The 23,295-nt window shown below is 60.1% G+C and overlaps 2 protein-coding genes across 12 annotated transcripts in view; one reads left to right on the forward strand and one right to left on the reverse strand.

Annotated features, from left to right (window-relative positions):
• The window catches only part of RAI1 (retinoic acid induced 1), a 129,138-nt gene extending 127,686 nt beyond the window's left edge, over nt 1–1,452 (forward strand). For 3 of the 4 annotated variants that reach the window (XM_074388293.1, XM_074388292.1, XM_074388294.1), the window contains exon 5: nt 1–783. In XM_074388293.1, the coding sequence (XP_074244394.1) occupies nt 1–15 (15 nt within the window). In that variant the 3' untranslated portion in view covers nt 16–783. The other variant, XM_039476838.2, reaches the window with a different exon arrangement.
• Nucleotides 1,375–23,295, reverse strand: part of SREBF1 (sterol regulatory element binding transcription factor 1) — a 26,809-nt gene continuing 4,888 nt past the window's right edge. Inside the window, exons 2-20 of one of the 8 annotated variants that reach the window (XM_074388298.1) lie at nt 13,656–13,745; nt 9,998–10,429; nt 9,448–9,635; nt 9,229–9,363; nt 8,926–9,147; nt 8,205–8,319; nt 7,635–7,855; nt 7,208–7,409; nt 6,870–7,048; nt 6,372–6,633; nt 6,122–6,288; nt 5,768–5,936; nt 5,160–5,268; nt 4,769–4,878; nt 4,552–4,684; nt 4,165–4,330; nt 3,491–3,691; nt 3,278–3,389; nt 1,375–2,776 (exon numbers count right to left, since the gene is read on the reverse strand). In XM_074388298.1, the coding sequence (XP_074244399.1) occupies nt 2,547–2,776; nt 3,278–3,389; nt 3,491–3,691; nt 4,165–4,330; nt 4,552–4,684; nt 4,769–4,878; nt 5,160–5,268; nt 5,768–5,936; nt 6,122–6,288; nt 6,372–6,633; nt 6,870–7,048; nt 7,208–7,409; nt 7,635–7,855; nt 8,205–8,319; nt 8,926–9,147; nt 9,229–9,363; nt 9,448–9,635; nt 9,998–10,429; nt 13,656–13,745 (3,443 nt within the window). In that variant the 3' untranslated portion in view covers nt 1,375–2,546. Of the gene's footprint in view, nt 2,777–3,277; nt 3,390–3,490; nt 3,692–4,164; nt 4,331–4,551; nt 4,879–5,159; nt 5,269–5,767; nt 5,937–6,121; nt 6,289–6,371; nt 6,634–6,869; nt 7,049–7,207; nt 7,856–8,204; nt 8,320–8,925; nt 9,148–9,228; nt 9,364–9,447; nt 9,636–9,997; nt 10,430–13,655; nt 13,799–23,295 lie in introns of those variants that run through there. The other 7 variants (XM_010339929.3, XM_039476843.2, XM_074388297.1 and 4 more) reach the window with 7 other exon arrangements.

A 23,295-nucleotide genomic window follows, 5' to 3' on the forward strand; every position in this document is an offset into this window, starting at 1 on the left:
AGGCTGCCGTTGTAATCCACCCCAACGGCCGGAGGAGCCGCCGGAGCCCGCCTGCCCGCCCGCCGCCGACGGAGAGGAGCCGCCTGCGCAGCCCCCGGGCCTTTGAGCTGCTCCCAGCGCGGGTCCAGAGCCGATCCTTGATCCGGGTCCCGGATCGTGGATCCGGCCGCTTAGGGCTCAGACATGCGGCCCGGGTTGGGAGGAAAACCCGTTCCGGAGCCGCCTGCTCCCGGAACCGGACGTCACAGGGCCTTCTTGCCCACCCCAGGGGCCAGGCTTGCAGAGGTGGAGCCCGCCGAGCGGCCAGACTCCCCGGGACGCTCAGCCTCTGGCGGGGGTGGGAAACGGCTTTGGCCTGGGGACGGTTTTCCCCTCCGGCATCTCAAGACGACGTGGCACACATTCCACGTGGGTGCTGCCGCCACCCCTGTCGGTCGTGGCGTGCAGCTGGGAGCCCAGGGCTTGGGGGTGGGGGTCGAAACAGTCCTGGAAGAGGCGGAGGGCGGCTCCTAGCTCCGTGGACGAGGCTGGGGAGAAAGCAAGCCTTCCTGGGAGCGGGCTAGACCGGCGCGGGAGGGGCCGGAGCCTTTGGAACAAACCGTGCGGAACGCGTCCGGGGCCCTTCCCGCACAGCCTTTGCCCCATCTTTCGTGCGGTTCGGGCAAAGCCGGGGTAGCCCTGGGCTCTGCTCAGTTAGGGGTTGTGGGCTCCGCGAAGACGGGCGGGACTGGGACACCCTTTGGCCTCTCTGTTGGTCCTCTTTCCAGTCCTCCGCCCACCCCTGGAGCCTGGTCTGGGAGCGCAGAACGCAAGAAGCGGCCAGAACGCACCTCCGGCGGACGCGCGACATTTGTGCACCACCAGGGACCGCCGCGCCCACTCGGCACGGGAGCAGGGACAGCGCTAGATTCGTGTACAAAACCTGTGTACCCCTCTATATATATGTTACATAGAATGTATATATGTTGGGAACATGCTCGCTTCTCCCGTGTGTCGCCGCCGTGCGTCGTGCGCCCGCAACAGAGCCCCAACCGGGCCTTTGCCGGGTAGGGGGCTACCGTGATGCCCCTTGCCCACGCAGCCACCACCGGCCCGGGCCAGTCCCTGCCAGTCCGTCCGCCTGTCCGTCCGTGTCCTCAGCTCTGTCCACGCTTCGATAGGCCTGACGCAGCCCCCAGCCCAGGGCCGCCCTAGCAACTTCCTGTACATATGACTGTAAAATGGTAAACGTGTGTATTATATCTGGCCTCGTTATATAGTGTATATATATGTATACATATACATATATATAATATATATGAAGACTGTAAATGTTAAGACGACTAGTGTTCTTATTAGTATATTGCTTCACACTGAAGATTGTGTGTATCGAGCTGTTTCTAAAAGATGTTTATTTTCCTTAAGAGTAAAAAACAGTCATTGCATTCAGAAAAAAAAAAAAAAGTCAATAAAGATACAACGATTGTTTTGGAAAATCTGCAGCCCGTGGATTCCGACCAGATTCAGCTGGGAGCCGGGCCAGGCTTTAGCTGGGGTATGGGAATGAAGGGAGGGGCTGAGGCCCTTCACGGAACGGGAAACCTCCCCCGCCCCTGTGGCTCCTGTGGCCCGTCTCCAGCGTGGCCGCAGGTCGGGAGGGAGGTCGGAGGCTTCTCTGCTGTGAAGTGACCAGGGGGACAGGAAGCGGGAGGTGAGACATGCCAGACCTAGGGAGACCCGAGCCCCTGTCGTACAGTACACGGGTTCTGGAGGACAGTCCATCCTCCCACGCCACCCGAGGACCTGACGGGGGCACGGCTGAGCCCATCGAGGCCCTAGGGGTTGGCGCAGCCCGAACACGTGCCCTGGAAGCGGGGGCACAGGTCGGCTGGAGGCCGTACAGCCAGCCCTCCCCACACGAACGTGGGAAAGCGGCCGGCGGGGGATGGGAAGCCTCTGCCTAGGTGCTGGGGGGCGGGCCCAAGCACGCTCACTGGTCAGCACATCCGTCGGCTGAAGAAACAAATCCCAGATTATAAATAATTTCATTTTTAATTCTCTGTACAAAACTTCTCCAACTATGAAAATAAAGTTTGCAAAAGGCAAAAGTAGCACAGGAGCCTCAGGTCAGGCACGCTACACTACGTACGCGTCTTCCACGCGGGGGAGAGAGGCGCTCGGGGCCGAGCCCCGCTCGCAGTCCGGGAAAGCCAAGGTGGCTTCGGGCAGCGGACGGAAATGTACCCCTCTCTTCCCTCTAGACAGGAGGGGGAAAGCCACTAAGGTGCCTGCAGAGCAAGAAGGGCCCCCTCCCCCGCCAACGGCTCGGCCCCTGCAGTGCCCAGATCGGCCACCAGAGGTCAGCACTGTCATGGCCGCCGCGCTTCCAGTCGGAGTCGCGCCCCTCAGGCCTTCCACGCGGAAAGGACACTGCAGCCGCGGCTGAACCGTGGAGGCCAGGATCTCTGGCGCTGCCTTCGGCCTTCAGCGCTTCGACGCAGGACAGAAGCCACACGGAACCCAGGTGCCTGGAGGTAAGGGCGCTGAGGCTGGGGACATCGCGGAGTCTAGCTGGAAGTGACAGTGGTCCCACCACCCAGGCGCATGAGCATCTGCTGACAGTCGTGCAGCAGCCGGCGATCGCCGAGCTTCTCGAGCGTTCGCGCCGCCTCAGCCAGCATGCCCATGCGCTGCCCGGGCGCCGACAGGAAGCCGGGGGGCAGGTAGCAGGAGGCCAGCAGCAGAGCCTCCGCGTGCTCCCGCCGCGTGGGCCGTGGCTCCAGCTCCGCCGCCGCGCCTGCGCAAACGGGGATGCGTCAGGGGTGGGGCTCGAGCTGGCCGCGCCCCCGGGGGAGCCCCGCCCACACACAAGCTAAGGCTCTGCCCCTTCCCTGTACCTGGCACACGGGGCTGGCAGGTCCCCTTCTCCCCACCCTAGTCTCGGCCCACACGTAAAGTCCACAGACTGAGTCATGCATGTGCAGTCCTGTATCCCACAAATGACAGCCGCCCCACTGATTTCTCATGAAAGGAACTGTCAGGTAACCACCAAGATGCTTGGTCTCTTTTTTTTTGAGGCAGGGTCTCTCCCTGTCTCCCAGGCTCACTGTCGCCTCCAACTCCTGGGCTCAAGCCGTCCTCCCGTCTCAGCCTCCTAAAATGCTGGCATTACAGGCGTAAGCCACCACTCCAGGCCCGTCTCATCTGACACACACGCAGTCTCCCTTGGTATCACACCCCATGTGTGCCCTTCCCTGCTGGGCAGACAGCACAGCCCTGTTCAGCAGCTGCTCCTCACCTCCTTTGCCACCGGGGCCTGCCCGCCGCCTCAGACTGCGGTCCAGAAGCTGGTGTGTCCGTGCAGGGCTGGCCCCCGCCATCAGCCGGGCCGTGGCTTCATGTAGGAACACCTGGGCAAGGGGCACCAGCAGAGTGGAGACTCAGGCTCTTCCCTCTCCACCACTACCTGACTCCTCCCCATCTTGAGGAGAGGGCACCAATGGGCACTCACCCTCCGCATGGCGGGCCGGAAGCTCTGTGCCAGCCGCCTCAGGCTGCTCAGGTCCCGTTGGAAGCCACGGAGCTCAAGCGCAGAAGCCTGGGGCCCGCTGCTGGCACCCTGGCCTGCTGGGGCTGGGGCCGGGGGCTGCTGCTGGCGCCACAAGCTGGTACGCACCACAAGGAGCAGGTCACACAGGAACAGCTGCACGGCCTGGGGGTGGCGGGCAGGGCAGGGGTCACCAGGGCTCCAGCTCTGGGAGGGGCAGGATGGGGGCCCACGGTGCCAGGGGCCGGCTCCGGGCTGCACTGCCGAGGCACTGCACCCGCCTCACACACGTGCAATGCAACAGCAATGCACCGCGGGGCCGCCCGCCTCTCTCGGCCCCCACACCCGCCACTGGCCCTGAGCAGCTGTCCAGGCCTCTTGATGCAGGGCCTCCGAAGGGATCCTGCCACATCATCCACCCCCCTCCTCCCAGGGGTGGGGAAACTGAGGCCAGATAGGGGCAACCCCTCTCCCCTGGACAGAAGCCTTAGCCAGAAAACAAGGTCTGCTGGATCCCCATCTTGCACTTCGAGGGCTAATCCCATGATCTTCTGGGGCCCCTGGGGGCTGGGGAGAAGGACCAGGGAATGGAAGGCTGAGTCTCCCAGCCCTGCCAGGCCCCTGGCCCCACCCCTCACCTTGTCAAGGGAGCTGCCGGCTGGTGTGGTAGCCAGGCTGTCCTGAAGGTACCCACTGGCCTTCTCACAGATGGTCAGGCTGGCTGGGCCAGACTCTGCCTTGGCACAGCCCAGAAGGGCCCGGGCAGCCTTGAATGAGTGCAGAGCCGCCCTGGGCAGGGGTCTCCTGTTGGGACCAGGGCAGAGGGTGCCAGTCAGACCAGGCCACTAGCCCTGGCTGAGTGCCCCCCACTGCCTTGGCTCTGGCTTCCTGGGAAAAAAGGTGGTGACACAGGCTGGCAGGGAGAGGAAACCTGCACAGAACAAAGGCGAGGGTGGAGGCACAGTGCCCTGGGGACGAGAAGGCTGGGCCGGGGACCAGGCAGGAGGACTCTGTCCTGCACTCACTCAGACTCCTGCAGCACCCGGGGCAGGTGCTCCACCAGCGGGCACAGCTGCTCGGCTGCCTCCTCGTCCCGCCGCAGCCAGTGGATCACCACGGCTGTCAGAGAGGCCCACCACTTGGCCACCGGGTCTACGCCTGCAGAAGACGGAGGGTCCCCTGAGCCCTCAGCCACACTGCACCGGGGCTGAGAAGGGAGCGGGGCAGGGGCCGGGTGCTTACCGGTGGTGGTGGCCATGCTGGAACTGATGGAGAAGCTGCAGGTGGGAGCCCCAGCGGCATCAGAACAGCTGTTCAACAGCTGCAGGTACCCGAGGGCATCCGAGAATTCCCTGTGGCAGGAGAGGGCTGGCTGTCCGGACAGACCGCAGGGGTCCTAGGAGGGTGCTGGCCCTCCCCACCTGCCCACCAGAGTCCAGCCTGACCCCTGGCTCTGCAAAGTGCCACTGTCTCCTCCCACAGGCTGGCAGGGAGAGGAACCCCACAGAGAAAGAAGGGCACACAGCACGCACGGCAGTCCAGGCTCTGGCCCTCTCCGCAGGGCTGAGGACAGAGCCGTTCCCAGATTCCTGCTAGAGGGGTCTTGCCTGGAGGAGGGCACAACAACACTTACTTGTCCCCATCAGCTGACCCAGGACTGGGGTTGGGCTGGGCCACACAGTTCAGTGCTCGCTCCAAGAGATGTTCCCGGAATAGCTGAGTCACCTGGGCCAGGGGGTCCACTGTGGAGAGGAGGGGCTGAGTGGGGTGGGGAGCAGGGCTCCACCCTCCTCTCCAAGCCAAGGGCTTTTTCCTGCGTGGGCTGGGGCCACACCCAGGGCCATGGGAAGTGCCAGCACAGCCCTGGGTGCAGCCCCTGCCCAGGACGGGAAAACGGACGGATATAAATGCCCCAGCACCAGCCTTGCCAGAACAGCACTGAGACCTGCCCTGCGCTGCTCCCAAAGGAAAATCGACTGACAAGGTGCCACTACTGGCTCCGCTCTTCCCTGTCGCACTTCACTCCACAGAGGCACCGCCTGCGGTCACTTCCCAAATCAGCCACCTGCCCCTAAATTCCCGTGTGTGCTTCTGAAGGCCGCAGCAGGAACCAAGACTTATCTAGGCCTTCCCCTTCCTGCAGCCCCCACAGCAACAACCCACGGCGGGGACTAGGACTCGGGTGGCCAGAGACTGCCAGAGATTCAGGAGGTAAGGGACAGGGAGGGGGTGAGAGAGCACCTGGGTTCCCGGCCAAGCTGTACAGGCTCTCCCGTGGGGTGCTGAGCACGGCCCAGTCCCCATCCACGAAGAAACGATGGCCCACTGGGTGGCAGAGCCACTGCATGGCAAGGGGCACTGAGCCACTCTGTGCCAGGCAGACCTGGCGGGCACTGCTCAGGAAGAAACGCTGTAGGGGAGGGAAAGGGGCTGTCGCAGTGGACACAGGCTGGGGCCAGACCCCAGGCTGAGCCACAGCTTGGCCAGGAGCCCCTCTGGTAACCACCACCACACCCGGTGCCGCTCTTACCAGGGGGCCTCTGGAGAGAGCTTCAGGGATAGGCCCCACCCACCAGCCCACCCGCCTCCACTCACGGTCAGAAAATGCAAGGCCCTCGGAAGACTGGTCTTCACTCTCAATGCAGCTACCACATAGATCTCGGCCAGCGTCGCCACAGACACGGCATCCCCTGCACACTCTGCCAGGTTCAGGGCACTCAGCGCCAGGTTGGTGGCAGTGAGGTGCCCGCCTGTGTACTTCCCTGGAAGGCAGGCAGGCCATGAGGCTGCGGTGGAGCCCAGGCAGCAGGGAGCGCCACAGGGCCTGCCCCGCGCTCGGCCTTACCCATGGTGTGCAGCTGGTGCAGCTTATGGTAGACTAGGGCGGCATCTCGGGCACTGGCACGAGCGTCCACCCGCAGAGTGCAGTCCCGCTGCAGGCCCCCCGCCCGGCCTGCCAGCCAGCGGCCCACCCAGAGACGCTGCAGCAGGTGACGGATGAGGTTCCAGAGGAGGCTACATGCCAGGTCCAGGTGGGAGGTGGGTAGGGGTCGGCCCAGCGCCCGCAGGGCCAGCCACAGCTGTTGGGCAGCCTGGGCAAAGTCCCCCTGCAGATGAGGGTTTTCCAGGTGAGAAAGCGAGGTCAGAGCAGCTGCCCCACAGCTCAGGAGAGCTGTACACAGCAGGCTCTGGAGGGACGGGGGAGGGGGGGGGTCTGCAGAAGCACAGCCAGGCCCGGGAAGGCCAGGATCTTCACAGTGTGCACAGGGAGCGGGGAACAGGCTGACACCTAGCACCTTCCCAGCCTGGGGCCCTGCCCACTCTGCCGGGGCCACCCCCTTACCCGAGCCAGGTCCAGGTCGGCCTGCTTGCGATGCCTCCAGAAGTGCACGGCAGGGCCTGAGTGGGGCCGCGTGACTGGCTCTCCGTAGACAAAGAGAAGCACCAAGGAGACCAGCACCAGCAGCCCATTGAGCAGCCAGACCACGGGGGGCAGCAGCCACTGGGCCCAGCCAGGGCCCTCTGTGGGCAGAGGGAAAGCTGGGGACACAGCTCCCAGGAAATCCAGAGGCCCAGCCCACAAGCCTGGTCGGGGGCTCCCCGTGAGCATCCCCCCAACAAGCCTGGTGGGAACTCCCCAGGAACACCCGTCCCCAAGACACCCTGGCTGGCCGGTCCCACCTCGGTTCTCAGTGCCCAGCATGTTGCGCCCAGGGCTGTGGTAGATGCTGGTGGTCTCCGAGGGGCTGGGAAGCCCTCGGGCCCCCAGCAAGGAGGCCAAGGGGTTGCAAGACAGGCAGAGGAAGATGAGCGTGCACAGGGCGAGGCGGGAGCGGTCCAGCATGCCCCCGCTGTGTGCAGTCGGCCGCTGCTCCGGCTTTGCCTGCTGGGGGTGGGCAGGGTGGTGAAGGCAGAACTGGACGGACTCCAGAGAGCATGGGGCTGAGGAGGGGGTCAGGATTCTGCCCACCTTACTGTGAGACCCCACATGGCTCCAGGCCTCAGTTATTCTATGAAATAGGGGGTAGGATCTGTTAGGGTCTGGCCCTATCCTGAGGCTCAGAGATAGGGCTGGGCGTGGGAAAGAGGCACCGTGGCAGGGCCCAACCTGGCTGTCTTCAAAGACGGGGCTGTCAGGCTCCGAGTCACTGCCACTGCCACCGCTGCCACTGCCCCTGCTGCCAAGGGACAAGGGGCTGCTCTGGAAGGGCGAGCCGGCATCTGACGGGGGTGGGGTCAGTGTGTCCTCCACCTCCGTCTTCACACCCTCCATGAGCACCTCTGTGTTCTCTCCACCGCCGCAGGCCGACACCAGATCCTTCAGAGATTCTGTGGGCCGAAAGGAACAGAGCCGGGGCACAGGCTGAATATGTGACCCCAGATCGGAGCTTAGGGCCCTGGGGTTGGGGGCCTAGAGGCTGCTGTAGCTCCTGAAGCTGGCCCGGGAAGCTTTGACAGGGCTGGGTTAGGGCCAAAGGGAGGCGCAGGGCTCTTTTCAGGACCGAAAGTAACCACGGGACTAGAGCTGAAGACGGGGCTAGAGCCAAGGCTGAGGTGGGCGGGGCAGAGGCTGGGCCAGAACCAGGACAGGGACAGAGTCAAGGGCAGGGTGGGGCTAGGACTGGGCCGTGGAGCAGGGCTAGAGGCCAGACTGGAGCTCAGTGAAGCCAGGACTCACTGCTTTTGTGGACGGCAGTGCGCAGACTCAGGTTCTCCTGCTTGAGTTTCTGGTTGCTGTGTTGCAGAAAGCGGATGTAGTCGATGGCCTTGCGCAAGACAGCAGATTTATTCAGCTGCACGGTGTGGAGGGAGGGGAGAGCACACAGGTGGCCGTCAGGTATCGGCTTGAGGGATTGGGGGGGGCCCTAGCAAGGGGGTGCGGAGCTGCTTTGCAACACTACTGCCTCCGGACCTTTGCACGCATTCCTTCCACCTGAAATGTTCCTCCCCTCCCCCATCCCAGACCAGGCACAGGGTTAGGATGTAAGATGCAGACAGCGGGGCCTGGCTAGCTGCTGCTGTGCCTGGCACCGTCTCAGGGAGGCCTTCCCTGGCTACCACCAGGGGCCCTCACCATCCCTCTTCCTGACTTCTCTGCAATGAGCCCCACGCGTTGGCTTCCAGCACTCATCCTGCCTCTTGTCCCTCTCCCCCACCCGAACACCGGCCCCTCTTGGAGGGACGGTTTTTGTCTGACTTGTTCATTGGTGCGTCCTGAATGCCAGCGCAGCCCCACCTTTATTGGAGAGGCCCGCAATCCAGTTTAACTAAACAAATGAGGCTGCAGCTCAATTCCCTGCTTGTCCAGGCTCAGCCTCATGCCCTCTCTTCCCTCCAGTTGCCCCTGATTTATTCCATCCCAGGGGTACCCCAGTCTGTGCCCCCAGGCCTCTCCACACCTTTGCCTCAGTGCCCACCACCAGGTCCTTGAGCTCGATGATTTTGTCGTTGATGGAGGAGCGGTAGCGCTTCTCAATGGCATTGTGGGCTGTGCGCTTCTCTCCACGGCTCTGGGCTGAGCCCGGGGCCTTGCTGCCAGCTGCCAGCCGGTTGATGGGCAGCTTGTCCGCATCTACGACCAGCGGCACTGTTGCCAAGATGGTTCCGCCACTCACCAGAGTCTGCAGGGCCAGACACATGTTACCAGGTGGGCACGTGTGTGTGCAGACCCCACTCCCTCACGCTCTGCCCACACCACCCACCGGCAAAGGCCCTGTCTGCACGGTGGCACCGGAGACCAGGGGGCCGAGACCCGCCGCCTTCACAGTGGCTCCATCTGTCTTCATGGCTGTCAGAAGCAGTGAGTCTGCCTTGATGAAGTGGGGCTGCAGCAGGACCTGAGCAGAGAGAGGGTTCGGCCATAAGCTGTGTGTCTCGGCCAGGAGCTGTCCCCTTCCCAACCCCAGGCCAGACCCCCTCACCGGAACCTGCTGGATCTGCGAGGTCACAGTGGTCGTTGCAGGGGCTGCCGTGGGGGCAGCTGTGACTGTCAGTAGCTGCTGGGGGGCTGCACTCTGGACCTGGGTGTGCAAGGAGACGGGCGGGATTCCTGGCGGGGAAGCCAGTGGCAGGCCAGGCAGCGGCTGCTGGGTGCTCCCGGGCGGACTCCCTGCAGAAATAAAGCCTGAGGCTGCAGGCACACACCACTCTCACCCACTTCCAACCTGCTCCTCGGGTCTCTATCACCGGCTGGCCTGGGGTGAGTCATTAGCCCCATGTGGTGGCTTCCTATGGACAGTCCCTGCCTGGGCTCTGACGCAAACGTGCTGGCTTCAAGCCAGGCCTCCAGGCTGAGGTCGCGCCTACCCTGGCAACAAGCACACCAGGACTGCTAGTAACAAGGCACCTCAAGCAGCAGAGCGGAGCCCGTTTCTAAAGCCTGCGCAGACCTCTACCAACATCACAGAAGCTTCTTCCTGTGCTCCTGGGAGCCCCACCTCGGGTGTCCCCTCTGCCACACATCCCCCTTACCTGTGGAGAAGCCGCCTGCAGGGCTGGGGTAGCCCAACACAGGGGTGGAGCTGAACTGCGGAGGGGCCGGGGCTGGGAAGCTCTGCGGCAGGAGGGCCCCTGGCAGGGACTGTGGGGTTGGGGGCTGCAGGATGCTCAGTGGCACTGACTCTTCCTTGATACCAGGCCCAGGGGAGAAAGTGGGCACGGGCGGGTACATCTTCAATGGAGCAGGTGCAGGCTGGGGAGGGGACAGGGGCGAGGGTGCTGCCTCCGGCCCGCTCAGGAAGCCTTCGAGGGAGGAGCTCAGTGTAGCAGGAGGTGGTGACAAGCTGGCTGGGGAGCTGGTATCGGGGCTGGCAGGGTCCGTACCCGCTGCCCCACTCCCAGCATAAGGTGGGTCAAACAGGCCAGGGAAGTCACTGTCTTGGTTGTTGATAAGCTGAAGCATGTCTGGGAAAAGAAGACGATGTGTGAGTGAGGCGGAGACCAGTTCCCCAACAGGGCATCGCGCACATCCAGATACAACCCTGTTCACACAACCTTTGTCTGCACACAGCTGTATGTGTGGGCAATGCCACCAGAACAGAAGGCCAGTCGCGGGAGCTGGTGTTCCCAGACACACAGCCATTTTGCAAACACCTGTGCTGTCCGGAGCACTGCCTGCGGCTGCCAGCACATCACAACACCTGGACAAGGCGGGCACCACAGGCTCCCAGTCTTGCCCCACGGCTAGGCTGGGGCTGAGCCCAGGGTCGGCCCAAGACTACAGACTTCGGGCCTGAGGTCTTCCCGCCACCCAGTATTTGCCCAAACATCTGGCAACATCCTTAGTCCACAGCAAACAGCAGGCCCACATTCATTCACTCATTCGCTCATTCAATGAGCATGTGCTGGGTGCCCACACCATGCCAGGCCGTATTCCTGGCTGTGAATGAGAAAAATCCCTGCCTAGAACCAGGCAACTTTCTGGTGAGAATGTCCTGTATCTTGATGTCTTTACTAGAAGACATCCACCTCTGAATACACACACACACACACACACACACACACACACACACACACACACTGCACTGTGGATTCAGACCAGCCTCCAAGCATTTGCTCATGAGGTGACCAACCCTTGCAGACGCTCTCCTGCCCTCTCCACACTCCATCACCTCCCACCCCACCCAGGACAAAAGGAATCCAGAGGCCCACGTACAGCCTTCCCTGGCCCCACTTGGGGCCTCAGTTTCTCAATGTGTGAAATGGGGACACGCCTCCATCCACAGATCCAGCAGCTCCAGTCTTTGGGTGGGAGATGGGGATGGGGAGGGAGGAAGCAGTCTAGGGCAGGTGGGAAACAGGATAGAGAGGGTCTCCATACAGGAGCGATAGGCCCCACGCCCCACCCACTGGCCACTCCTACAAGGCCCCCTCAGCAGGACACTGCATTTGACAAAGCAGCTTAGGAACTGCTGAGGAGTGGGTGACTTTCCCCTCCCCTCAGTTTACAGAAAAGAGGGGTGCAGAGAGAGGCAGGATGGGCTTGAGGCCCTGAAGAAGTCTGTGCCCAAGGACCAGCTGTGCAGCCTGGGCCCACTCTTCCTAGGGCAGCACAGGATCCCCAAGAGAATGGCAGACAGGGAAGTCCCCCCAGGAGAACCCCAGATCAGAGCAGGGTCCTCATCCATGCTGGAAGCACTCTAACGGTGAGGGCGCATGTCAGAAGGGTGGGTCTGGGCCAAAAGCCAGGCCTGCTGTGGGGCTATCCACATTGATGAGACCAGGCTAGAACCCTAATCCTCACCCACAGCTCTGAGAGCGTGGTGTGATCATTGGCCCCATTCTACAGATGAAGAAACGGAGCTGTAGAGAGGTGACTTACTGGCCTAAGTTCATAGAGTCAGACTCAACGGAGTCCAGACCATACTTGACTCCAATGCCCCAACCACTGGCCACTACCCTAGACTACCTCAAAAGATTCGCTCAGACGGGCGCGGTGGCTCATGCCTGTAATCCCAGCACTTTGGGAGGCTGAGGTGGGCAGATTATGAGATCAAGAGATCGAGACCATTCTGACCAATATGGTGAAACCCCGTCTACTAAAAATATAAAAATTAGCCGGGCCTGGTGGCGTGCACCTGTAGTCCCAGCTACTTGGGAGGCTGAGGCAGGAAAATCGCTTGAACCCGAGAGGCAGAGATTGCAGTGAGCCGAGATTGCGCCACTGCACTCCAGCGTGGGTGACAGAGCAAGACTTCATCTCAAAAACAAAACAAAAATTAGCTCACCTCATCTCGGAGACAAGAAAAGACACTGAGGTTCAGAGAGAACCACGCGCAGCCCAAGGGCATGCAATGGGGTTCAAATCCAGGTCTGCAAAATGCCAAATCTATCGTCTCTGTGCCTTTTCTTGCCCTACCTAGAAGCCAAGAGCCAGGCTGCCATCACCAACCCATTACTCAGTGGAAGAGACCAAGGCAGGGCCCAGCCAGCTGCTGGCCACATAACCAACCAGTGTGTCTCTGTGTAGAGTTCTGGGCTCAAGTCCAGGCTTTGCCTGCAGCCAAGTAGCCTCAAGACCCAGGCCTGGCCACTCAGGACTTTGATTTCACCTCTGTAAAAGCAAGTGCTGTCTGTCCTGACTCTTTCCTCCTCACACAGACTGGGACACACTCCCACCTCGGCCCCGCCTGGCTGTGGGCCCTCTCCCCCAGCTGGCGACTGGCAGCCTGACTGGCTCAGCCCAGGGCCCTCTAACCCACTCGTGGTGGCACGCACTGGGTCAGAGTGCTCTATAGGACCCATGGGGGCCTCCAGTGCTCTCAGGATCCCCAGCCTGAGCTCCAAGCCCTGCCCAGCACCAGCTTGAAGTGGAGCCTGGACCAATAGCCTCTGCTGTCTGGCCTCAGTTTCCTCATCTGTACAACGGAAAAGATTAAACCCTTTTTAGTAGGGCTGCCTGAGGCTTTGCTTAGCAGGCAGTGGGCACAGACTGGAGACCCAACATTGCCTACTGACAGGTGCCCAGGCAGGCAGGTCAATGCAGGATGGGAATTCCCTAGAGCAACTGGCAGAATAGGATAGGGTGGCGGGCCCAGCCTCCCTGGCTTCTCCAGGAGAAACTCTCATGGTTTGTGAACGCTCCAGCTCACAAGTCATCAAGTCATTATAGATATTCGACCGCAGGGTCTCCCACCCCTTTATCCCAGTCTGCATGAACCCCTTTGATAGACGGGGGAAACTGAGGCCCCAAGGAAAAACTGACAAATTTGACAATCTAAGGCTCCCACCGTCTGCCTAAAGAGTCTAAGATGCCCACAAAAGGCAGGGGTGCTGAACAGACTGGACGCTGTGGCAGACAGAGGGACAGCGGGCCCTCCTCCCTGCAACCTCCTGGCCCCTCCCAAAGCAGGTGCAGAGAAGGTAAGAAGGTCATCCTCTGCCTCCAGATCACCTTAGGTCGGGGTGCTGCTCTCGGCTCTCAAAGCAAACCCTTCCCCCTTGAGTTGCAGGAGGCACTGATTTGCTTGGCGGTAGCCCCCCATTTCCCCAGCGAGCTGAAACGGCTGTCACACCTTTTCCCTCGGGAGGGGGCTCTTTCCTGCTCCCAGCCCCCACGCCCGCCCACTCCAGGAGAACCTGCAGGAGACGGAGGCATTGTATAAAAGGCTGAGGGGGCCTCCAAAAATACCTTCGAACGTGCAATCCATGGCTCCGCGATCTGCACCCGCCCTTGGGGAGTCCAGGCGGCTGGCCCTACCCCTCCCCGCGCCGACTTCACCTGTCAAGGCGCGGCGGAGTTTTGAAGCCGTTGAGCGCCAGGGCGCGCCCGCCCCGCCCCGCCCCCAGCCCCGCCCCGCCCGCAGGTCCCGCCCCTCGGGGCTGCGGGCCGGGCATGGGGTGAGCGCGCGCGGCCAATCAGCAGCCGCGCCGCCGCCTCGCTAGTGCCTGGGCCCGGGCCCCGCCCCTCCTCCCCACGGCGGCGGCGTGGGGCTCGGGTTTCGCCCCGCGGCGCTGAATGGGGTTGGGGTTACTCGCGGGCGTCCGCCTTTAACCCGCTCGGCGCCAGCGTCTGCCGGGGTTACCGGCGGTCACTGGCCCTCAGCTCCTGCCCCCTCCGTAAAAGGGTCAGAGCAGGGAGGTCCTGGCCCAACACCTCAGAACTCTGTTCGAAATCACTGGTTCGCTGACGCCCTGCGTGAGCCTCAACTGCTCCAATCCTCAGTTTACTCCTCCAGGAAACAGCACACTCATCTCCCCGGTGTCGAATGGTAGGAGACAATATGGGTGCAACACTAAGAAGCGATTAAGGCCAAGCGCTGCCGAGTAGTAGCTGCGGTGGGCGCAGGGACATCCCCGTCTTAGGGCAGCCCCGGGAAGAGGCCACCGCCCACCGCAGCGGGGCTGATGGGCTGGGATGAGGCCACCGCTGAAAACAGGTAACTTCCGGGAAACTGAGGCCCGGACATAAGGGTTTCCTGACGGCCAGCACGGATGTCTCCCTGCTGGGTGGGTGAAGTTTGCTCCTCCTCCTCAAGGCCTCACAAGCCAGTAGTCACCAAGTGAATCCCGAACCTCTAATGGATTGTAGGGCCCTGGGAAGCAAGGAAGGGACAGGCCCTGGGACAGACAGGCTCTGGGGGTCTTTTGAAGGGGTGCCTGGGCCTGCCTTCCCTCTTTTGTCAAAGGCAAGAGTTTTATACACACACACACACACACACACACACACACACACATACACAGGCGCTCTGGGGGTCTTTTGAAGAGGTGCCTGGGCCTGCCTTCCCTCTTTTGTCAAAGGTAAGAGTTACAAACACACACACACGCACACATGCACACGAGATCAGAGCCTGGCCAGCTGATTTTGTCACACACATACACACACGCACACACGCACACGAGATCAGAGACTGGCCAGCTGATTTTGTCACACACACACACACGCACACGAGATCAGAGCCTGGCCAGCTGATTTTGTCTCTCTCTCACACACACACGCACATGAGATCAGAGCCTGGCCAGCTGATTTTGTCACACACACACACACGCACACGAGATCAGAGCCTGGCCAGCTGATTTTGTCTCTCTCTCACACACACACGCACATGAGATCAGAGCCTGGCCAGCTGATTTTGTCACAAACGCACACACGCACATGAGATCAGAGCCTGGCCAGCTGATTTTGTCACACACACACACGCGCACACACACACACACACACGAGATCAGAGCCTGGCCAGCTGATTTTGTCACACACACACACACGCACATGCACACGAGATCAGAGCCTGGCCAGCTGATTTTGTCTCTCTCTCACACACACACGCGCGCACACACACGCACATGAGATCAGAGCCTGGCCAGCTGATTTTGTCACACACACACACACACACGCACACACATGCACATGAGATCAGAGCCTGGCCAGATGATTTTGTCACACACACACGCACACACGCACACGAGATCAGAGCCTGGCCAGCTGATTTTGTCACACACGCGCACACACACACACACGCACACGAGATCAGAGCCTGGCCAGCTGATTTTGTCACACACACACGCGCACACACACACGCACACGAGATCAGAGCCTGGCCAGCTGATTTTGTCACACACACGCGCACACACACACGCACACGAGATCAGAGCCTGGCCAGCTGATTTTGTCACACGCGCACACACACACACGCACACGAGATCAGAGCCTGGCCAGCTGATTTTGTCACACACACACGCGCACACACACACGCACACGAGATCAGAGCCTGGCCAGCTGATTTTGTCACACACACACGCGCACACACACACGCACACGAGATCAGAGCCTGGCCAGCTGATTTTGTCACACACACACGCACACACGCACACGCACACGAGATCAGAGCCTGGCCAGCTGATTTTGTCACACACACACACACACACACACACACACGCACACGAGATCAGAGCCTGGCCAGCTGATTTTGTAGCCAAGCAGACTACCAGCAAAGCCTGCCTCGGCCTCAACGTGGAGGCCGCACCTCTGCCCTGCCCCCAGTCCTCCAGTTGGCTGCAACCCGGGAGGGAGGCTGAACCCTGGGCAGACTCGGCTGTCTGTTAGGGGCTGGGGTCCGTGTGGCCTCAACCTTGCTCTCTTTTCAGGACCTGAAGCAAGAAAACCCAGCCATGTCTTCCTCACACCCTGTCCCTGTCGCCGTCCAGCCCAGGCACTTCTTTCCCGGCTTTGGGAGATTCAAGGACAACAGACCACCTCTCTAGCCGGCCCAACCCCCTCTTAGCCCATGGGTGTTCCCTCACCCCCAAAACAAAACACAGCATTGCTCTTGGCAAAGGCTCTGACCTCACATGAGTGACTTAAGACAGATAAGCCTCACCGGGCACGGTGGCTCACACCTGTAATCCCAGCACTTTGGGAGGCCAAGGTGGGCAGGTCACAAGGTCAAGAGATCGAGACTATCCTGGCCAACATGGTGAAACCCCATCTCTACTAAAAATACAAAAATTAGCTGGCTGTGGTGGCACACGCCTATAGTCCCACCTACTCAGGAGGCCAAGGCAGGAGAATTGCTTGAGCCCGGGAGGCAGAGGTCGCACTGAGCCGAGATGGCGCCACTGCACTCCAGCCTGGTGCAGGCGGAGAGCTGAACTCCAGGCGGGACATCCCCATGGCCTCCCAGCCTGGGTCTTTCATTACTTTGCTCCCCAGTTTCTGAACCCAGAATGTGGCTGGACCAACAAGCAGATACTTGCTGGAGACAGCAGGGCCAGGGCCATCTCGAACAGTCAAGCCTGTCCCCTCCCCTTCCCCATCTTGGCTTTACCACAGATTCCAGCCCTGTTTGTCTTTATTTCTCCCATCTTCCCCCACTCCCATCCCACAGAGGAAACGGGAGAGGAGGGGCAGTGGCTCTGTTGAGCCCCAGGGGCAGAAAAGTCATTAAAGACTCTGGTGGGGGCAGGGCATGGGGTCTTCCAAGAGGAGGGGTGTGACCTGGGAACAGAGGGCAGAGGGCACAGACTATGTTAAGATGCCTGGAGGAAGAGCCTGTGTGCCACTGGCCATGGCCATGGCCATCCTCTGAAACGCAAGGCCCGGCCAGACCTGTCTCACTCTCCCCTGGGGCTGGATCTGCTGGCCAATTTGTTGTTGTTGTTATTTTTAATACAGAGTCTCACTCTGTTGCCCAGGCTGAAGTGCAGTGGCGCAATCTCAGCTCACTGCAACCTCCACCTCCCAGGTTCAAGGGATTCTCCTGCCTCAACCTCCCGAGTAGGTGGGATTACAGGCCTGCGCCACCAGACTTGGCTAATTTTTGTGTTTTTGGTAGAGACGGGCTTTCACCATGTTGGCCAGGCTGGTCTCGAACTCCTGACCTCAGGTGATCTGCCTGCCTCGGCTTCTCAAAGTGCTGGGATTATAGGCGTGAGCTACCACGCCCAGCCTGCTGGCCAGTTTCTACAGAAGCTGGTTAAGACTGAAAAAGGAAACTCTAGAGCCAGCCCCACAGCCTCTCCAGAGCCACAGCCAAGCAGGCCATCTGGGGCAGCATGCCTGGGCCTGTTCTTCCTTCAGCCTCTCACTTGCTGTGTGAAGGGGACAGTCCACTCCCCACTCTCTAGGATCTCCAGGAGTGGGGGTTCTGGGAGAGCAAGTGTGTAAAACATGCACCACTCAACAGTCTCAACAAAGGTGAGTTCCCTCTACAGCGATCAGAATGGTTTAGAACTGGAAAGTCAGGTAGTGAGTTGCCTGATAATTACAGTGTTCAAGTCGGAGCTCCATGACCATTTGATGGAGTCGTTTTCTTTTTTTTTTTTTTTTAAGGCGAGTTAACGGAACCAGTCTAACCAGAGTCAGGCAGTTGAGGCACCTTGAGTGCACAATTTAAGGAAGCGCCTCTCTCACCTCCCCTAGTCCCTGTCCTGGAAGCTGGGACAGTTAGTGTCTAGAGGCTCACGTGGCACCCAAAGTGCAGCCCACCTGCGGGTGAACCGATCACTGGGCTTCCCAACGACCTCTAAGAAGGGCCTTCTGGTTCCCACACTCTGAACACAGGATGGACAAGGAGGCACAGACTGCTCCCTCACTCACCTTCCCCACCTTGCGAAGCCCTGACACCCCTCCCCGCCGAGCCTGGGTTCCTCCTCTTCCCTCTTCTTCCTCTCCTGCCCTGATCCTATCAGGACCCAACAGGAAACCTGAACCCCCACCTGGCATCCCCAGTTCCACCTTCAAACGTCTCTCTGAAAGCAGACGCGCGCGAAGCCGTTAACGACTCCTGTCAATGTGTTCTGTGAAGCACCGATGGAAGCCCTGGGCGGGCGTTAGACCACACACTTGCAGGACCCAGCTCTGACCAGCACAGAAGCCTACAACGTGCACAAGGCCTTGAACCCCAGATAACCTCTGCTTGCACACCAACTGGAACAGGGAACTCGCCACCTGCCCCCACGGCCTCGTCCACGGAACCCAGATCCATCTCTTTGGCAATATCTACTGAGTCCCAATCCTGTGCCAGGCACTGGGGCCATTGTAGATGAGGTAGTCAGGGCAGGCCATCTTAGGAGGTGACATCTGAAAGGAGGCCTGAATGAAATGAGGGAGTGGGCCAGAAGGGAGGGAAGAAGGAACGGCATGTGCAAAGGCCCTGCGGTGGGTGCAGGTGTGCAACAGCTGGACAGTGAGGAAGAGCAGAGCCAGCACAGCCAAGGAGCTGGGATTCCAACTCAGGTTTCTGTCATCTGAGCCAAGGACTCTGATTATCCAAGGAATGGGTGGGAAAGGGATTTGCAAACTGACCCTGCCCTGCAGATCACAAAGCCTCGCCCACTGTGAAGAGGGTCAGCTGCAGCACAGTGGTTCACAGGATCCCAGAGCACACCTCTGTGCCTGCTAATAGAAGTGCTAGGGAGGCTGCACACCGTCCCTGCAGGGAGCTGGGCCGCACCCCCTTGCTGTTCTGCTCCCACCAGGCATCTCCTTGATCCTCCTAACTGGAGTCGGCGGTTCTCCTGTGAGCAGCTGGTCCTGTTTGCAGCAGGGGCACAGGCTGCCCTTTGTGCGCTCACGGCTGCCCCGGGGGTGCAAGTGTGTGCCAGCTCTTCCTGGAATGGGATGTGCCCATGGCTGGAGCCCCAGCTGCACCGGGGCACAGCCCTCTGGAGGAAACTAAGGCTCGGAGCAAGGCCTCATGCCCAAAGAGCCACAGCTGCCCTGTGAAGAATCAAGGACGTAAAGCCCATTCTGCTGACCCCAGAGCCTGCACTTCAGCCCCAGCCTGCCGGGGACAGCAGGGAGCCCCAGGTCCGGCCTGCCTCTGCCCTGACCAGCTGTCCTCATTTGTCAGTCCAGTGAGCGTGTTCGGACTGCAAGGACAGAGAGGACAACATGAAGCTCTTTAAGGCTCAGCTCCGGCACTGCCTCCGCCTGGAGGCTTCCTAACCACCGCCCCCCACGGAGACCCACCCACGTTCCTCACCAAATTAGAGGCCAGGCCTCAGCTGGGGGCCCCTCCGGCAGGGCCTGAACCAGCTGTGACCACAACCTCACCCAGCACAGGGCTGACCACCGCAGGGACCCCAGTCAGGGGCTGGGCGGATTCCAGCCATGGCTGCCTCCGCCCCCACCACCCCCTAGGGGTGTCTCCCTGGGCCAGGCTGTTCCCTCCACCAGGAATGCCCTTTCCACCGGGAGAACTCCTATTCCTCCCTCAAAACTTGCTCTGGCACCACCGCATTCTTCCCTCGTCTGTGCCCTCCACATGCCAGTTCCAACACACTGGCCGTCCGACCCTGGAAACCTCACAGCCACACTTCTCCCCACTGGGCTCTGCTCGGCGCTGCAGGAACCTGTGAGACGGCGATCACACGCGAGGGCAGTCGGCACGATTCAGACAGCTTGTCAGGGACACGGCCCAGGGCACACACTTAACACTGGCAGCAGAAAAACCACCCATGGGCCTGATGCGGTGGCAATTCTGGGAGCAGACCCTGCTGCTGGGCAGCTGTTCTCAGTCAAAATGGCGGTACTAAGGTTGGGTGCAGCGGCTCACGCCTGTAATCCCAACACTTTGGGAGGCCGAGGCGGGTGGATCACAAGGTCAGGAGTTCGAAACCAGCCTGGCCAGCATGGTGAAACCCTGTCTCTACTAAAAATGCAAAAATTAGCCGGGCATGGTGGCAGGTGCCTATAGTCCCAGCTACTTGGGAGACGGAGGTTACACTGAGCTGAGATCACGCCACTGCACTCCAGTCTGGGCGACAGTGCGAGATTCTGTCTCAAAAAAAAAAAATAAATAAATAAATAGCTGGGCATGGTGGCATGAGCCTGCAGTCTCAGTTACTCTGGAGGCTGAGGCAGGAGGATCCCTTGAGTGAGCCCAGGAGTTCAAGATCGAAGCGAGCTGTCATTGTGCCACAGCATTCCAGCCTGGGTGACAGAGCAAGACCCTGCCTCTGAAAACAAATAAATTAAAAAATGGCATTGCTGCACATTTCTTCATATAAATTATACAGATTGCTCCCCGCTGGGCTGTTTCTCTGCAGCTTGTTTTAAAGCTCACATGAAGGCAGCAAGATGTTCCCGAGCTGCCAGGCTGCTGTCTGAAGAGATAAAGCCCTTTACCACCTCCCCTACAGTGAATTCCTGTTCCTTCCAGCATCACCAGCACTGGGTGATGGTCATTGTCTTTTATGTACTTTTGGTGGCTTTGCTTGGTCCCAAGGCTGTGACTAGAACTTTGCAGGTGGCTTCACTCACATTTCCAAGGCTGCCTTGATGTGTTTTGCATAGAAACCACCATCTGTGGCCAGATGGCCACTCTGCCCCTCCTCCCCCAGCCAGAAATACTGCTTCCTCAGCAGGTTATTTTTGTTTGTTTTGAGACAGGGCCTCACTCTGTTGCCCAGGCTGGAGTACAGTGGTACGATCATGGCTCACTACAGCCTCCACCTGCTGGGCTCAAGCAATCCTCTAGCCTCAGCCTCTGCCTCCTAAGTAACTGGGACTACAGGCGCGCTCTACCACACCAAGGTAATTTTTTTAGTTTGGGTCTCACAATGCTGCCCAGGCTGGTCTTGAACTCCTGGACTCAAGTGATCCTCCTGCCTCAGCCTCCCAAAGTGCTGGGATTACAGGCATGAGCCACCACGCCCAGCAAGTCAATTATCTTTCATGGAAGCCAAGGATAGGGTGCCTGTTCCCTGTGGTGGGGGTGGGGGTTCCCCACTGACCTAATCAGCCCCATTCTGTCTCTCACTGACTCCAGACCACTACATGGTAGATGCTCAGAACTTGGAACCATAGCCTGGTACATCCTAGAAACTTCCAGGACAGGCTTCTTGGGTAATTGCTGCTAATATTTGTAGAGGTAAACCTACCGGGTGCCAGATACTGGTTAAGTGCTCTACATGATGACTTCTTTGTTTGTTTTAGAGACAGGGTCTTGCTATGTTGCCCAGGCTGGTCTTGAACTCTGGGCCTCAAGCAATCCTCCCACCTCAGCCTCTAACGTCAATGAGGCGTGAGCCACTGCATCTGGCTCAATGGTGATAATAAGACTAACTGGCATTGGTTCAGGGCCTACCTACCATGTGCCATGCACTGCTTAGGCCTTCACTCGTCGGATCCCCACAATTCCAAGAAGCTGGTTCTAGTATTGTTCCCTTTATACTGATAAGAACCTGAAAAGTCCGAGAACTGCACATGAAGACCCCTGGGTCCCAGCCTTCTAGCTGCAGGGAGCACAGGGACCCCAGAACCTGGCAGGGGCAGCGTGCAAAGGCAAGACCTGCTGGGAGACAGCTGCAGAGATGGGGGTGAGTTAGGGGAAGGCGCTCACACAGGGTTCGGGGAGGCCACAAATTCCCTCAGCCCTGTGCCACCTCCCACAAGCCCCAACCCAGGAGGGGACCCACACGGAGCCAGTCTCAATGACTCCCTGCCCTCTCACCCCTGAGCTGGTTAAGGCTCTCCCCCTCGCCCCCAACACACACAACCGCTCCTGTGGAGCACACGGTGCAGACTGTCACACGTCAGTGCCCAGGGTCAAAGGGCATATCCACATGGCCCGTGGCTGGTAGGAGACAAGGCCAGGGGCACTTCCTCTGGCCAGCCTGGGCTCCACCTGTTAGCGGGCAAAGTCTAGATCCCAGGCCTCTGCTGGCAGTGAGTCCGGCCTGGAGCTGACCGGGTCACTTGGGATGTTTGTGTCTGGGTAGGTGACTGCTGGGCAGGAGGTAAGTACCAGCCACCTGTCCGCTGCCCCCCTGGATCCCTCCCAGCACCCTCCTCTCCATCTCCCCAACCCTGTCCCTTCAGATGCATTAGGGCCAAACCCCTTAGGGGCTGACAGGCAGCAAATCCTACAGCCTCCATCTCCTGCTTTTCAGGGGAGGGCCCTGCAGTTCAGAGAGGGCAGGGTGCTTTCCCTAGGAGAAACAGCAATGCATGGGCACACTGGGAGGGCTTTCTGCCACCCTGGGGTTGGACAGGCTGGATGCCAAGAGGCAGAAAAAGGCATGGGAAGGGGAACATGTCTGATAGGAGAGACCCCTCAGGCTCCACCCCCGAGAGAGCTCTCAACCCTGGGATGCGGGAGAAGGGACCCTGTAGCAGAGCAGGCTGTGCCTGAGGCTGGGGATTCTGGATAGATGGGCAGTATCACAGGAGGGGCATGTTTGGCAATCTTTGCAAGTCTTGAATGCCACAATGAGACAAGGGAACTTTATCTTGGAGCACTGGGAAGCTATGCATGGTTGGAGAGCAGGGGAGTTCCATGCTGGGAGCTGGACAGTGACCAGTCTAGAGTTATGTTTTCCAAGGCATCCCGGTGCTTGGTGGGACTGGGGAGAGAACTGGGGCATGAGATATCTGGGGAGAGGTATGGGGTGGCAGAGCTGGCCCCCACTGTGCCCTACCAGGGCTGGCCTGGACCCAGAAAACAGCCAGACACATGACCGGAAGCCAGGCTCTGTGGTGGCTGGGCTGGGCACGCTGGGAGGGACATCAGGGCCGGAGAACTCTGAGGATGCACTGCTTAGGGCAAGGTGACGCCCGGAAGAGTTTCCCAGAAAGCAGCCTCTGACGGGGCTTGGCAGACATCTGGGGTCCGACAACAGCAGGCATGACGGGGTGCAGGTAGAAGAAAGGGACCCTGAGGCCCCTTCTAGGCTCTCGGCCAGAGCTCTGTTTCCATCTGCCTCTTCTGCACTCGTAAGCTTGTGCAAAATCGGATGAATGAATCCTCAGCAGGGAGGTGAAGACTGCCACAGGCTTAATACTAATCCCCAATGCAAGCACAGGGCAGCTCTCCCGATCCATCGCTCCC

This window comes from Saimiri boliviensis, chromosome 17 (assembly GCF_048565385.1).
Source record: "Saimiri boliviensis isolate mSaiBol1 chromosome 17, mSaiBol1.pri, whole genome shotgun sequence".
Classification (NCBI taxonomy): domain Eukaryota; kingdom Metazoa; phylum Chordata; class Mammalia; order Primates; family Cebidae; genus Saimiri; species Saimiri boliviensis.